Here is a 15550-nt window from a genome sequence, read left to right on the forward strand (position 1 = left end):
CACCGTAGCGAAAGGGTTAAACGTTACAAGCTAAGGGGACTGGGGCTGGTTGCTTATAGGGGTAGGTTCAGTAATTGTTAATAACTTTGCACCGATGTGTGTGTAATTTTTCGCCAGAATTCTTCGCCGACACCGGTGACCACATTCGAACCCAGTAGACTGCGATTACGTTTTTATTAATGAGCATAATACCTTACGGTTAAATATTCATACGATCCCCATCGAATATTTCACCGGGAAACTGTCTCAATATCCAGAGATGATCCGACCTTCGCGCGCGACCAAAGCTCCTCCTCCCTACCGCGTTAAAATAATTAAGTCGTCGAAAGGGAGGAGTAGGAGCACCAGAGAGCCTCGGCCACGGAGGGCTAATGCGATATTGGTATTCTCCGACTGCTGGACTTGTTAGAGGTTTTAATTAAGGCGATATAAAATCAACGAGGACCCGATGAATTATTAATGGAAACTTTATGTATAAATTAGCGAGTCGACTCGGCGGCGCGTTAAAACTGAAACTGGCGTTGTTGTTAGCCACCATCGCGGGGGTGGGTGGACGGTGGAGACTCGTAAAATTTTACCCCACGGTTGTGGCGGCGCCCTCCCCCCCCCCGTGGAAATCCGACTTTACGACTCGTCCGCGTGCTCGTACCAGAAGAGTTTACACCGCGCGCGACAGGATCGTTAGGATCGTTTTTCCAGATTCTGGCGAACGAGGCACGCGTGCATTCATTCGACCATCGTCGAACTGTCGTCCCTCGCGATTATACGACACCCCGTATTCCAGAGTGTCGTAACATATTGCATCTCGAGACATAACTTTCAACTGAACAGCTTCCCGACGGCTGTTGTAATACTCGAGAAATTTTCGTCGTATGAAAGGAAAAAAAGGAAGAAGACTCACCGACGACTCGGATGACTTTGGTGGTTCGGGAGAGGCCATTTGCTTCGCCACGTGCAGATGATGCATCATGGCGGTCAGCCGATCCCGTTCCTTCTGCAACTGAATCTCCAACTGGGAGACAACCTGCATCTGAACCCTAGCCTGCGCCGTCGATCTGTCGTCCAGTGTGTGTTCCGTGTTTAAGTGCCTGAAACCGTACGCTGTTAGTGTCTATTGGTTTGTGTCTCTAAATGAATCACTCTCGAAACTTTATCCTCACGAGTTAAGTACCACCAGAAGCAACCCCGTCCATAAAGGAAATATCTTCCCTGCGATTTTCGCGGCTGATGAAATTATGTCTCAAACAATTCCAGAACGTTTATCGCGGGAATCAAAGCTACGCGATATTAACGGAACAAGGTCTGTGTTCTCTCCCAAGGGAGGGACGAGTCACTCGCCCCTTGTCGGGGACACCAGAAAGAATCGTTGAGTGGTAGGGGATGACAACAAGATTCCCGTATTTAAGAATTTCCGTAATCCTTCTTCGTCGCCGCGGAAACCGGACCTGGTTCCACCCTGTATCGCGGAGGGTGAAAGAGTGCGAAAGAACCGTGGGAGGAGGCCCTGTTAAGACCAAGAATGCGGGAAGGTCTACCCGAAACGGGGTGCTAGAATGGGGATGGGGGTAGGTTCAGGGGAAGGGGATTAGGGCCGAGAGGCATAACGATGCGGTCGAATGTCGTGAATATTAATGAGACAAAGGTAATTAGCGTTTTCCTTTTTTTTTTTTGTCCTTTCCTTTTTTAAGTAACGGCTTGTTTGAGGGAGTTTGCGGCGACGAGCTGCGTGATTACTAGGGATTGCGCCGACCAAAAGGGGACGAAGCCAGGCCTGCCTGGTTTCGAACTTGATGGAGAAGGTGCCGGATGTCAATGAGATACGCTGACTCCAGCGATTTTTCTACTCTTCCCGTTTGTCGTCCCCTCTACCCACTGTCTTCTAACTCATTCCACTGAACAAGATTGGATTTCTCGTACCATTAAAAATAACACAGATGCAAATTTTAGGTGACTTACCCTGTACAGTCGAATTGAAAGAGAACCGTACCTTACTTTACTCACCGATACGTTCAGAATTGGTTAACAGTGACGTTTTGCAAATGGCACTGGGTACCGTCGTTTCGATTAATAGACAGGTCAAACGAAGTGAACTCACTTAAGGAATGCTTGATAGTCTTCACAGATTACTTCACAGCCCGGCCACTTGCAGACCCCATGACCGTATAGGGGATGAGTCTTGTCGTTCGAAGACACGTCCAACGGTTTCTCGTCCAGCTGCGTGGTGCCGTTCATCTCCGACCGTCGACTCGACACTGTCGAATTCAGAAGACCTGCGATAGTTCGGAAACGAACCACGTATTCGCAAGATAAAAAGAAGAAAGAGAAAACGAAAGAAACAGGAGGAAATAAAAATAAACGAGAGTACAGAGAAGGAAAGACCGAGGAAGAATTGTTTTTGTTTTTACCGTTCAGTCCGCTGCCTGATTTCGGAACGTTGGAATTCTGATGGGATTCCGGGACTTCCGGTGGTTCCGTCTTCCATATTGGCAGACCCTCGCCTGGCTGTAGACCTACTTAGAATATTCGATAAATTACGAAATTGTCAAATAATTTACTGTTAATTAAAAGGCTAATGAAATACATCAGTGAATTATGTATTTATCCCTTTTTTGGTAAAATGTATCCTGTACTTTTGAATAAATCGGAAATATAAAAGTAAAACCGTAAAGAGTTGTGTTTTCTTTCTGTTACCATTATTCTATAAAAAAATATACCGTCAAACATTCCTAAATTGTTCCTCCAACCACTTTAAGGTTTTATCACCTCGCGAAAGTGCAGGTTGATGAGGGGAAAGAAAAAGGTAAACGGGGGCAACAAGAGAGGAATCAAGAGCAACGCGTTAAAGGGTAGAGGAGCACGGAAACGGATGGGCAAGGCTTGTTTCGACGCGTGAGTTTTGTGAATTTGGAGGTACTCGAGGCGGCGAGTCCTCGTCGCTTTTCCAGCCCCCCCCGGCTCTATTATTCCGCCCTTTCTCTGCTCCGCCGTGCACGCGCGCGTCAGAAAGAAAAACATCGCCGGAACGAGATCCGACGCAAACCGAAACACTTCTGTGTGGAAACTTTCGCTTGAGCTGAAGTGGAAAATGAGAAAGTAGAGGGGTGGAGATCGTTCTGGTTGCAAAAGGTCGGACTGGAAAGCACGGAAAATGGGGATGTTGGTTAAATCAAGGGGTTGGAACGGTTTTAAAAATCGCTACGATTGTAAGTTGTTGCTAGTTGGAAATGAAAAAGGAAAGGTTGTCGAATTTTAATCATTGTCTAGATTGGACCACTACTGTATTTTTTGTAAGCAATTTGCGCCGTATCACAACAAGTTACAGTAGTGGTCTGACCTAGGTAATGGTCCAAATTCGGCATTCTTTTGCTATACTGTACCCGAGGAAGGATTGTGTCCCTGAAGACCCAGTCCCTGTTGAAGAAGGTACTGGCTCTGCGTGATCTGCAATTGCTGTATCAAGCGTTGCTGTTGAAGCGCCAGCTGTTGTAAGGGTGCCGACGCCTTTTTCTTGTCCGCGGTTTGCAACAGATGCGTTTGCTGAATTACGTTCAGCTGCAACTGTTCCTGCAGTTGCTGTATCGCCTGCTCGAGCTTCTTCCTGCCGAGCTCCGCAAACTGGTGTTGATGCTAGGAAATCAATTACATCGGGAGAAATCACGTTACTGCGTCAAAATACGGACGAGGCCGAATTGTCTCTCTGGCTGAATTTCTAACAGCTTTCCGGGACAGAAGGCAAACATCTCTTTGTCAGACAAATGAGGAGGACGAGAACGAAAGAATTGGGGAGAGTTGCATCTTGGTGAATAAATCACGAGCACAGATAATTCTGGGGTGGAAAGAAGAAGACGGAGGGCAGTTGATGGGCACCCCCGAAGACAAACAACGAGACACAACGGGCTGATGGCGATGCTTAATTGCTTACTCCGTCCGCGAGCAACCCCACAAGCAATGAATTCTTCCCGTCAGCCTCGAGGATATTTTAAAACAAACCTCGAGACAGACCCCTCCTTTATCGTTGTTGCACTATGCGGAAAAACTGCAGGATTAATGAGCCGGAACGCGACGGTAATGAGAAAGTGTAGGAACATTGTCTTCTAGACCGAAAAAGTTGATTCTCGCCGGGAGGTTGTCGACGACAATCCTTCGCTGTTGTGTCAACAGAAGGAAGAAAAAAATAAAAAGAAAACGTTAGATTCTTGGTAATTCAGATAGTCTTTTTGCGTGACTCGACGATAATTTCCTGTAGTGGATTGTTTAAGTTTGCAGAGTAAAGGAGACCCGGTCAGGCCATGCCGCTAAATAAATATTTGACGTCTCTATCGATGGTATCGAGCTTGTGTGCCAGCCGGCGATACGTATTTGCGTTAAGATGTTCTTTGTGCCTGTTTACGAGCAACATATTCCTGGTAAGAATACTTTGACGCGAAGAGCTCTCGAACCTTCTGACGAACAGGATCTTTGTGCCGTGATAAATGCTCGAGAATTCTGCCGAGGAGACGGTAAAATTGTGACGATAATGATAATGACTCTCTTTGTCCAGCGTTGAAATTCCCAGTTCGCTGACCCGAATATACAGATACTCAAATAGTAAAAATTTAACAATAGAAATATTCTTGTGGTTCTTAATTACTAGCATGCGGATTTTTATGCAAAATGACATTTTCTAATGTAATTCATAAAGACAAGAGCAAATATAGGAATTTCTCTTAAGCATTTTATTAGGTTCAAAACCATATAAAAAAATTCATTCTATTTCATGAAATTTTTATCTTTACCTGTATTTTACAGAGCCCTGTCGGCCATAAATGCATAAAATTCGCAGTCTATTACTCAAGGATTCGTTCGACAAGCAAAATGTTAAAAATAGAGAAATGTACAATTTGCTACTGTTACTCTCTGGAAATGGCAAAATATTTGAGCTTTTTAGTATTCCCGCTGACAGGATAAACGAAGAGTGTTACAGAGGCTACCCAAAGTATCTCTCGGAAAAGATGCTCCACTGTTTACCCACTTCCGGCAAAAGATGGGAGACGGATGGAAGAATGTACCCCGCCAAACAGACGCTTTTTATAATTAAAATTATCAATGGTCAAGAGAGAGAGAGAGAGAGAGAGAGAGTGATGAAAGGCGGTCTCTGTTTACCCGACCAAGTATCTGAAAGATGTTTAACTATGCTTACTCGATAAAAAAGACAAACTTTGCTAATGTACGTTGAAGAAGAACCGGGGCACAATGAAAGAACGAAACCCGAGATTCTTCGTGGCGTCGTAACGTTCACAATGAGCCCATGGAAGAATGGGAATATACTTACGTCTTTTAGGGACGAAAAGTAGCCGAATCGGTCCTGGTTCGACGCGTGCTCCGAGGAGGAGTCCTGCAACAATGGCAGGAACTCGTAGTTAGTCGAGATACTTTCCAGAGAACTCTTCTGTAAATACATTAATAAAAACAGAACATTTAACTCAGCAACTTCGAATTCCTCTTCCACCAACCTACAAATCCTGTTACTCTTATCGACTCAATTTATCATGTTATTCAAATTCGTATCGTTCGGTAATTTGGATTCCGTATTTCTATTTAAAACTGTCTATCGCATATAAGGTTGTTCGATAATATTTATCCTACGACCCTGGTAGAAAGGGCAATAAAGTCACGTCTTGCGACAGTCGTCTTGGCACAACGTTTCAACTACAATTTCTTATAGTAAACTCACGCGTTAGCTACAAGGTTTCGAGTACAGACCTCAAAAGGGTTAGACTATTCAATGGTATAAACGATATTTTACTGCTGTACGACAAACATTCTGGAACAACCTGTGTAGTTAGACTTCTGGTAGAGTATTAGTGACGAGTGTATCAAAGACTTACCTGATGATGCTGCTGCTGTTGCTGCTGCAGATAGAGGGTGTGCTGCTGCATGAATGACTGCAGTTGCGTGGGGCTGAGAATATGTTGCTGAAGGAGCTGCTGCATCTGATGGATGCCGCTCGCCGGGCTGAGCATCATCTGCGCGGGATTCTGAGAGGGTGGCGCCCCTGGCGGTCCTCCAGGTGGAGGACCTTGCGACGGATTCGGCGGTGAACCCCTCTGCGGGGCCTGCGGACTCTGATGTGGACTCGGTTGGGGACCAGGCGCCCCAGAACTCGGCTGTTGCGGTTGCTGCGTGATGATTGGCTGCTTTTGCTGGGTCATGGGTGCTGTTGTCACTGCGTGCCCAGCGGGACTGAGCTTCCCATTGCTTTGGTACTCGATCGTTAGCTCCTGCTGCTGTTGCTCTGTCACGCTGCCACCGATCTCGTTGTTGCCCCGGTTGTTCTCGCGGTTGCGGACCGAGAGACGTTCACGTTCTCGATTCTCACGGTCCCTTGTCGACGAAGGCGCCGGTACAGTGTCGCGAGGTTGCTGTTGCTGCTGCTTCAGGGCTGCAAACAGCGAAGTTGCCTGCAATACGAAAATGGAGATCGAGAGCTCGGTCAAAGTCGGTTGCGAGCTGCCTCATCATTGGGGGACACTAGGTATACTAAACGATATAATGGAACTCCGAGACTAAGACAGAGCAGTTTATACAGTTAATTCGGGATGGATTTTGTTTGCACGAACGGAACTGTACCGTAAATGGAGGTTGAAACTTTAATTTCGATCATAAGCTCGAATTGTTGATAGTCCACATACATGTCGAAGAATTGATTGTCCATATACACGTTATTTCGTTTACAGACAAATTTACTGCTCAGTTTATCTCATAAAGTGATCTTCACCCCCTGGAGCACCTTCGTTAAAAAAGAACTCGCCGAACGGCGAGGGGGTCGTAACGGTACGCGCGAAAATCGATTAAAACTGAAACTCCGGGGCTCCACTTAGCGGGAGATAAAGGAGTTTCTGTTTTGGCGACCACGGGCGCTTGTACAAAGTCAAAACGCGAGATAACAAGGGGGACCGCCGCGAGAGCGTAGGCTACAAGGGAAGAAGCCCGAGCGAGAGACCGAAAAGAGGGAGGAAGAAGCCTCCGGGCGGAATATTCATGATATAAATGCCGTGTAATGTGCTCGCGTTAAACTTCCAGCGTATTTTGAGCAATATTGATCTTATCTAATGGTATTCGGAGCCAGAGACGACTCCTGGTATATCCTCCGTCATCGTTGGCTGGCTGGCAGGCCAGGGAGGGGAGGGGAAGTCGAAAGGAAAACTCGGGTGTTGTCTGAATGACGTCGACTCGAGTCTCCAGCTTCGTTGTTTACGCAGCGGGATTTGTTTTATTAAGTTCTATCATCAAGTAGATTGCCGAGTGTAAAGCCGGAACCGAGTGTAACCCGTTCTTCCGTTCTCTTCCATCGTCTGGGAGATCGAAGAAGTTTTCCACGATGGAAACTACGACGAAGCCCCGTTCACGATTTTTACCTTCGAGTTTACTTTACGCCACGTTGTTTTTCGATGTCTATCTCCATTATCACTTTACGTTGTTTAGATAACGTATGTTCCTGTTATAAGTGCTCTACCAGGATGTGACACATTCTGGTCACCGCCACAGTGATACATAATGACTTACTTTTCTTCAAATCAGTCCGCACGTCGTAATTTTTTAGTAAATTTGAAGCTTTTGTTTTTAAATTCCTCGCAATGAAATTCTCTATCGACCTACCCAGCGTAAATTGTCAATTTCGTTGCTCGTTTGATTTATACTTAACGAAACATACAGGATTTTTAAGATGACCAGTATCTGTGAATCCTTTTGGACGTCGATTACGAATTTAAAGTTTGACTTTCGAAATTCGAAATGGCGAATCAAATTAAAAAAAGTGTCAAAAGTATTCCTAAAAAATTACAATCTATAGACTTGTTAGAAAGAAATCAGTCATTAAATACCACGTATAACAACCATAGGTCGTGAGTTCTCCGATTCCAGGAATCAATCTTCATCTCTTGGCAAGTGTTAAAACTCGGTCGAGTGGCTCTTTTACGGGAGTGGAAAACGGGGTGCTGCTTCAATTTAAGTCCAAGTTATACCGTCTCCGTATAATTCGGTCAGAAAAATTCTAGCAGTTTGCACGGACGAAACGTCGCGAGTTGCCATTGTACAGTAAGAAAATGACCAATTTCGAAATGTCGTCAAAGTTTTGGCGTCACTTAGACCGCTCTCGAAGAACGACAGATTCTTCCTCGACCATGGATCGTGTTTGCACGAACGACGATGGTGTCGGTTGTTTGTAAATCGCCACGGGGACCTGTTTTCGATTCCTCGAAACCGGGCGGTCCCGAGGCTGTTTAGAATGCTCGTTGTTCCGTGACAGCGTTTCCGCGGCCGGTGACAAGGAGACGATTCCAGGGAATCCGAAACAGTACACGCGAGGTGAATCCTCAAAAACCGCTTTGTGCTTGACCGAAGGTCGGTCGCTGTCCTGGACTCTATAGTCCAGGGACAGTATGGCAGATGTGTTACTTTCTTGCTGATTGGTTCTGCCATTTATAGGAGAACTTCCTGTCGCGGTATATGATAATAATGAATTATATCATTCTAACTATTACGATTAATGAAGTATTTGAACTACAAGTCATACATTATTTATACAAATAATGTGTAAACTATAAAAATTTATCTAAGTTTTCATTAATGAAATTAAATATTAGCTTTATATATTCACGACGCTATATCAAATTTGATTTCACAAATGGCGGCTTTCGGTTAATCTGCCACACTATCCCTGGAACTTCTATGTCCTGGATCACACACGAGCGTCGCCATGCTTCGTCCCATTGCCGAAACCGAAGGTCTCTTCGAACATAAATTTAAAACGCAGTTCCCAGTCTCTTGCGGAAACCACTGCGAGCGATTGTTCCCGTCGAAGCGTGGAAAACCGTGTGTCTCTTCCAGCGATTCGGTCCGTACCGCGACGAGCCTTATGCTAATCTTATTTGTGTACGATTACGTATGTTTATAACATGCAAAGAAAGTAGTGGCCCCGTAGACGGGGCCGTTATCAGTGTTTAGTCAGGAGGAGAACGGTGTGGCGTTTCGTCTCCGTAGTTCGTAGCGGTGGACAAAAGGGAAAAACGCTCGGTGAAAAAACAGAGAGAAGTAACGGGCAACGATTCGACGGTTCTTCCGTTAGAAAATGTATCCGTGATTTTATTTTTGGGCAAGTGAACTTTTGAGGCATGGAAGTGGGACATGATCTAAAAACGGTTAGAAAACACTGATCTAATGGACTGAGGTGTCACTCGAAATTTCAAGAGAATATAAACGTTCTCTTCAATTAACCCGTATAATTATCCATGGAATAAAAACCACTTTTCTCAGTTCATCCTAAATACGAACGCTTCAAAAATGGATCGAACTCAGCGTTATGCGTTCGAGCTAATTCTCGTAATTCACGATGCATGTAAGGCGGATAGTCACTCTGTAAAAATAATACCGTGTCGATTCAGGGTTAGACCAAGCTCCTCGATGGCTCGGGAGGAGAGGAGGCTCGAAAAAAAACAATAAGAAAGGTTCTCGTAGGAGGGCCCCGGTTTGCTCAACGAAATTAATGGAAAGCAACGATCGGTCCAGGAGTTTTAATCCACTTTGGCGGGAAACGCGTCCGCGGTCTAGATCACGATCCTTTAATTCGCTAATTAATACCGGTCTGCGGCCAGCGACATCGGTCCGTCCCTTACCCTCCGTGTATCTCTTATTCCTTCTGTGCTCTACCGAAGAAACGATGGAAATCTTGAACGTCCAAAGCCGCCGCCGTGTCGCCCCCGAAAGGGGTGGAAAAGTCGCGGTTACCTCGAGGGTGGTTCACTTCCACGGGGGTCGAGCAGAGAAAGAGAGAGAGAGAGAGAGAGAGAGAGAGAGAGAGAGAGAGAGAGAGAGGGAGAGACGACGATGAAGCTCGACGTGTGTACACGAACGGGGCCAAAGGAAAAAAATATAAGGGGGTACGGAAGAATGAAAGTATAAGAGCCGACGGTGAAGGGCCATCGACTACAGATAAGAGGGACTCCTAAGACTCTTTTAAGAAAAGGTTAAATAAAGGTCGGGGGAGCAGCGAGCTTGTTGTTGGCTGTTCAGATTCCATCGAGCCTTCATATCTTTTATATATTAGAATTTTCACCGAACCTTCAAACCACTCTCCTCACCCCCTTTGAATCCGCGGGGCCTCTGCTCCTTCTGTTTACTGTTTGGATTTATTCCAACTTCCCTTGGCCCATCCGAGTCCCCATGAACCTCTGCAACCACCTCGCCCGAAACTACCACGCAGGGCTGTATATGAGCTCCACTCTCCTCGGTTTCCGTCTTTATACTTTCGATTCCCGACCCGTGTAGCACAGGGCTCACCCCCTACCCCTCAGAATCTCCTCGTCTTCCGCCTCGATGACCAATAGAGGCTCAACGGAGTCGCGTTTATTGTCGATGGAAAGCTGTCTAGAGACTTCCTTAAGACCAGATTTTCAGGTGTTTCTTAAACGACACGATGGTACTTTTAAAATTGCTGGTTTTCATGTTTGGGAGTTTGTAAGATGTTTTGCGGTGTTGATGTACATGGTCGTTGATAAAAATATGGGACACTTTGACTAGGTGGATTCTATACATCAAACTAACAAGAACAAGTCCTTAGGTGTAACGCTGACGTTTTAACACGTTGACTGCCACAGTGAAAAAGGCCGTACGTAGCCAGACACACTTTATTTCGTTTTTTAAGTCATAAATTGTTGAAAATATTTGAGTTTAGTTAATAGAGACTGTAGTTCTTGTTTTAAATTATACTGCGACATTAATTTCATGCAAACATTTTATAACAGTGTTTAAATAATCCCGACACTTTTCAATGTACGTGTCACCCATATTGGGGTGACGTGGCAGTCAAAGTGTTAATAAAGTTTAAAGAGTACTAGAATCCACCCTGTGATTGTGTTCCACATTATTATCACCATCCTGTATTTCCTTCCAGTCATGGTCCCCAATAGCAGTGAGTCCCTGATGTTTCTTCGGCGATATCGATGGGCCAGTTGTTTACGTTATATCGACAACACGACGATTCGAGAATGTCGAGAATAGCCTCGAAACGGGGAAATAATTTGCTCTGATGACAGGATATCGAGCGGAGAAAGTGATTCGAGCAGCGGTTGCCCCCCGTTTGGGATACCGGGCAATTCGGTTTTACGGATGGAGAACGGAACGCTTATGTATCGGTGAAATTTTAAACTGGTTACGCGCGCGCATGCGATGCCCGGAATGTTTATTTAGCGACGTTTTATACCGCGCGTACGATGCAACAGAGCCTGGACACGTCAACCGCTAGCGGATATTTGGTACAAGCGAGAGAGGAAAAGTTGGACCAGGGGCAAAAAAATTCGGTTTTTTTCGCTGTCGATCCGTATATTCCACAAATCCGAATCGGATTTACCTTCTAGCTTTACCCCGTGTTCCATATTGAACATCCCTTTTCGGTCTGTTAGCCGTGATATTTTCATAGCCGCGACAGACGACGTATTCTATTATGCGTGTATTGATTAAAATTCCCGTTGCGAATCCTCTCTCATCCTGTCGGCCGTGTGCCGACACTCGATTGATTTTTAACCGTCGTGATACACGATTGAGTGTCTCTAACCATCCTGTGTCGTGATTTAATCGATCAATCGGGAGAATTGAAAAAGAGAACGTGGACACTTTGTACATACACGGTCCATGCAGGAGGAGAATAGAGAATGGTCATTCTCCAATAACTAGGAAACGATATTAATGAATCTAATGTATTAAAATGAACTGAACTTAATTAATATGATTAACAATTCGTTCTATCTTAGGATCGTAAATTTTATTGCGCAATCAATAACGAGACCCACCGTTCTGTAGCTGTCGATTTGAAATCGTCTGTTTGGATAAAATCTTCGATGATCTCTGAACCGAACTGACACTTAATTTAACACGTTGACTGCCACAGTGAAAAGGGCCGTACGTAGTCAGACATTTCATTTATTGACTTTTCTACTAATAATTGCAAAATGTATCGAGCAAACAATATTGAAACAATGCTTCTTTACTATGAGATTTTGTAAATTATGCTGCCATCTACGTAATAAGTTTCTCGTAGTTGTTCTTAAGAAAATATACTCATTTTTACACTTTAATTCAATGGTTCGACTGAGAAAACGAGTTGCTTTGATTGGATTGATGCGACAATCATAAAAAAACCACCTACACATCATTTTACTTTATATCTAGGGCAAAATAAATTACATTACCCTAAAGACAGAAGTAGTGACATTTCATTCCGCTACAACTTCTCTATATAGATCCTCAAACCGTTAAGAATGTCCACGGAAAATGGAGAACGTAGACTCCTTGAGTGTCGACGTGTTTACGCGATCTGTCGTGGGCCGGGAAAAAGCGAAAATGGAGCACCGTAGGAGGCCACAAAACAAGAGGTTCCCTTCCACCAACGCGTCTCGTTTCGTATTCACGTCGGGGGCCAATCAGGGACGCGTCTCTTTACACCCGCCTCCTGTTGACGTTTGTCATAATATTTTAATATTAAATCGCGTTACGAGCAGCCATGCGTTCGCATAATCAGACGCTTGCTCCCTGGTCGCCGTTTATACATGCGGCTGTAAGTCTCTCGGCGAGAACGGAGCCCCGCGTGTGAACACGCTCGCTGAGGAAAGAGATAGAATTAGAGAGAGAGAATGAGAGAGCGGAGTGAAGGGAACGAAGGACGCGACACGGGAAGGACTACTCGTCACCCCTCGCCGTTCCACGTGAAATGTGGAATACAAATTACTCCGAAAAGTCCCTCCCCTCCTTTCCAGCACTCGTCGAGCACGCGGTCGCTATGAATTCGGGAATAATTCGGAATTAGGGAAACTACGCGTCTCTTTGGACGCTGATGAGCGGATAGAGAACGCGATGCCGGAGGTCGAATTCTTCTTCGTCCACTATCGACGATTGTCAAGACGATCGTTAACGTGCTAGGTAGTTCAGACACGTCTGAAGATTTCGACGTGGTGTTCCCTCGATTTGGATGATATTTGGTTTAGAGGGGAGAACTGGTGAAAGGCTTTCACTCCTTTGTTCTGAAATATAAGAAGAAATCAGCCTTTGCTGCAAGTTCTGAAGATCTCGTCGATCTAAAATAGTCCAAAAATATAGGATCTTCCCATCTACTGGCTTCCAGAATATTACCACTGCGAGATTTAAAAACTACAGAAGATAATGCACAAGTTTCAGAAACCTAAATAATTGCTCAATTCCTGAAGGAGAATCGGTGGACACATTTTGAGCTTATAGGAAAACCTTGGACCAATCGTGTCACTAGAGATCATGAAGAGATCCTTACAGAAAATGAACGTTACATTTCGTTGAAATTAGTAAAAGTTTCATTCGGCGGTACAGTGGACCAGAGCATAAAACTCTCGGGGTGGGTGGTAGAAGGCCATCCTGAATCGCCCCAGCGACTTGACGTTCGAAAAGGATCCTGCAATATTGAGAGGAATTAACGATTCCGGGAACGTCTGCACTGTGCAGGACGAACCGGTCCACCGACTAGGAAGAGGACCATAGAAAAGAGAAAAGGGCGAGGGGTGGGGGGGGGGGATGGAAGGGGGTTAGGTTTCCTGGGACGATTCGCTAGCCAGCTGGATATTTGGAAAATGGCTAGAACCAAGCGGACGGAATGTCTCTGGGCTCCATCGTTAACGGGCTGTGTACATTATAGATGGTCCCGTGATTGGTTCGTCAGCCTCTCAAAAACTCAAACTCCCGTCATCCTCGTCCTTCTCTTTTGGATCCGGTGTTGTTACCATCAGCTCGCTCGTTCCCCGTTTCGCAGGTTCGTTTCAGCCAGACCCTGACTACCTTTCACCGTGGACGTTCTCTTCCCTCTGTCTCTGCCGATTGACAATGTACAGAGGCGGCCCCTTTCATGGGTATCAATTAGTAGGGCTCATGCTGCCGATGCCCGCACGATCTTCGATCGTTGTGAGTCGATTGAACACGCTTGATCATGTGGACGGAGGCTAATTTACTATCTTGCTTTTCTGTAGTTTCTGTTTGGTAACATTCATGGTGGTCTATACAGAAGGTGATCAAAAGTGTCTTTCGTAATTCGTCCATTGTTAGAGTAATTACGCGACTCTTTTGATCGTCTGGATTTATTTATTAACCCTTTAATGCCCAAACCCTTAAATCGTTATTTGAAAATTGTAAGATTAGCATATATGCTGTATCTTGTTATTTTAAAATCAAAAATATCGATATTAAACTAAACTACTTTCTACTTTTTTAGTAATTTTTTAAGGGAATACTTGAATTTCTCAACCGACAAATGGTGAAATCTACTTCGCTATCAATGAAATTACAGATCCTTTCCGACAAAAGCTAGACGTTAAGCGGTGACAGAATTCGGCGCACTTTTAAAATGAGTGTTGTACCGTGTGTTCTGGGTGACCGTGGACGTTGAAACCAAGGCTGCGCTGCTAATTGAGTTTCAAACCGCGCGGAAACCGCGGTTGGTCCTCGCGAAAGAACCCAGCCCTGGGGAATCGGGGATGAAAGTGGAAACAAAGATTGCCTGCATTATGCAAGGTAAACGTTGCCGGAAGTGCGGCCCTTTTCCCGGTAGGTATCCGCCGTTGGTGTCTGTATGTACAAGAATTAACGCATAGAGGTGGGAGTGTCGCAGCTGGCCGGGCGAGATACAGAAGGACACTGGGGGTGTCCAGAGAGAGAGAGAGAGAGAGAGACCCGTGTGGAGAGAAAGGGTGCCGTAGAAAGGGGGCGAAGAAGAGGGACGGAAAATTGGGGAGGACCGGTTACCGAGGAACGGATAACAGAGGAATAGAGGGTGCATCGGAGAGAGTAATTTCGGCATTCTGCGGGTTTGCTTACATCCACCGGTTCAGCGATTTTCGGTGTGTGAACCGGGAACGTGCTGTCTCCGCCCACCATCGCGATACAGGAAGATTTTTTTCGTTTCTTCGCTGGCTGATACGTTTCATCGAACCGTATGATTTACAAGGAGAAAAATATAATACATATAATAATTGTACTGGTTAATAGGGGAACAAATATTTTACAATTTATAAAGACAATAAGAAAGTGCGTGAATGTCTTCTGAAATTCAATTGCATCAAAAGGTTTATCTGTTTTTCATCGACGTTTCGTGACACATTGAGTGACACAGTGAAAAATTCCGTATGTAGCCAGACACACGGTGTTTCGTTTGCTAAGTCGTTTGCTATCCATATTTGGGTGACGTGGCAGTCAAAGTGTTAGCTAAGAGTCAACCCGAGAAATCCCGGCACGGTACTCTCGGTTCTCGACCCTGAGAACGCTAGAAACAAAATAATAAATCGCGCCACCCGAGCCTGTCCAATTTCATGCTCAATCGATGCAAACTCGATTCCATTATCCTCTCTCCCTGGCCTCATTTCCCAATGCCCTCGCTTCGTTCCGGCGATGACAAGCGTCGATAAAACGCGAAATATTTTGTTCCATCCCGGTTCGGTCCAACTTTCGCCATTAGCCCGTTCCCCGGCTCCGAGGAGCTGGGGGTGGAGGTGTGGGGTGAATT

The 15550-nt window shown here is 45.3% G+C and overlaps 1 protein-coding gene across 1 annotated transcript in view; it reads right to left on the reverse strand.

Moving 5' to 3' along the window:
- The window catches only part of LOC107185489 (forkhead box protein P2), a 221562-nt gene that overhangs the window by 13706 nt on the left and 192306 nt on the right, over positions 1–15550 (reverse strand). The window contains exons 4-9 of the mRNA XM_015573178.1: positions 5868–6440; positions 5312–5374; positions 3378–3627; positions 2406–2510; positions 2096–2252; positions 902–1088 (exon numbers count right to left, since the gene is read on the reverse strand). Of these exons, the coding sequence (XP_015428664.1) occupies positions 902–1088; positions 2096–2252; positions 2406–2510; positions 3378–3627; positions 5312–5374; positions 5868–6440 (1335 nt within the window). The remainder of the gene's footprint in view (positions 1–901; positions 1089–2095; positions 2253–2405; positions 2511–3377; positions 3628–5311; positions 5375–5867; positions 6441–15550) is intronic.

The sequence above is a fragment of the Dufourea novaeangliae genome, unplaced genomic scaffold (assembly GCF_001272555.1).
Source record: "Dufourea novaeangliae isolate 0120121106 unplaced genomic scaffold, ASM127255v1 scaffold57, whole genome shotgun sequence".
NCBI lineage: Eukaryota > Metazoa > Arthropoda > Insecta > Hymenoptera > Halictidae > Dufourea > Dufourea novaeangliae.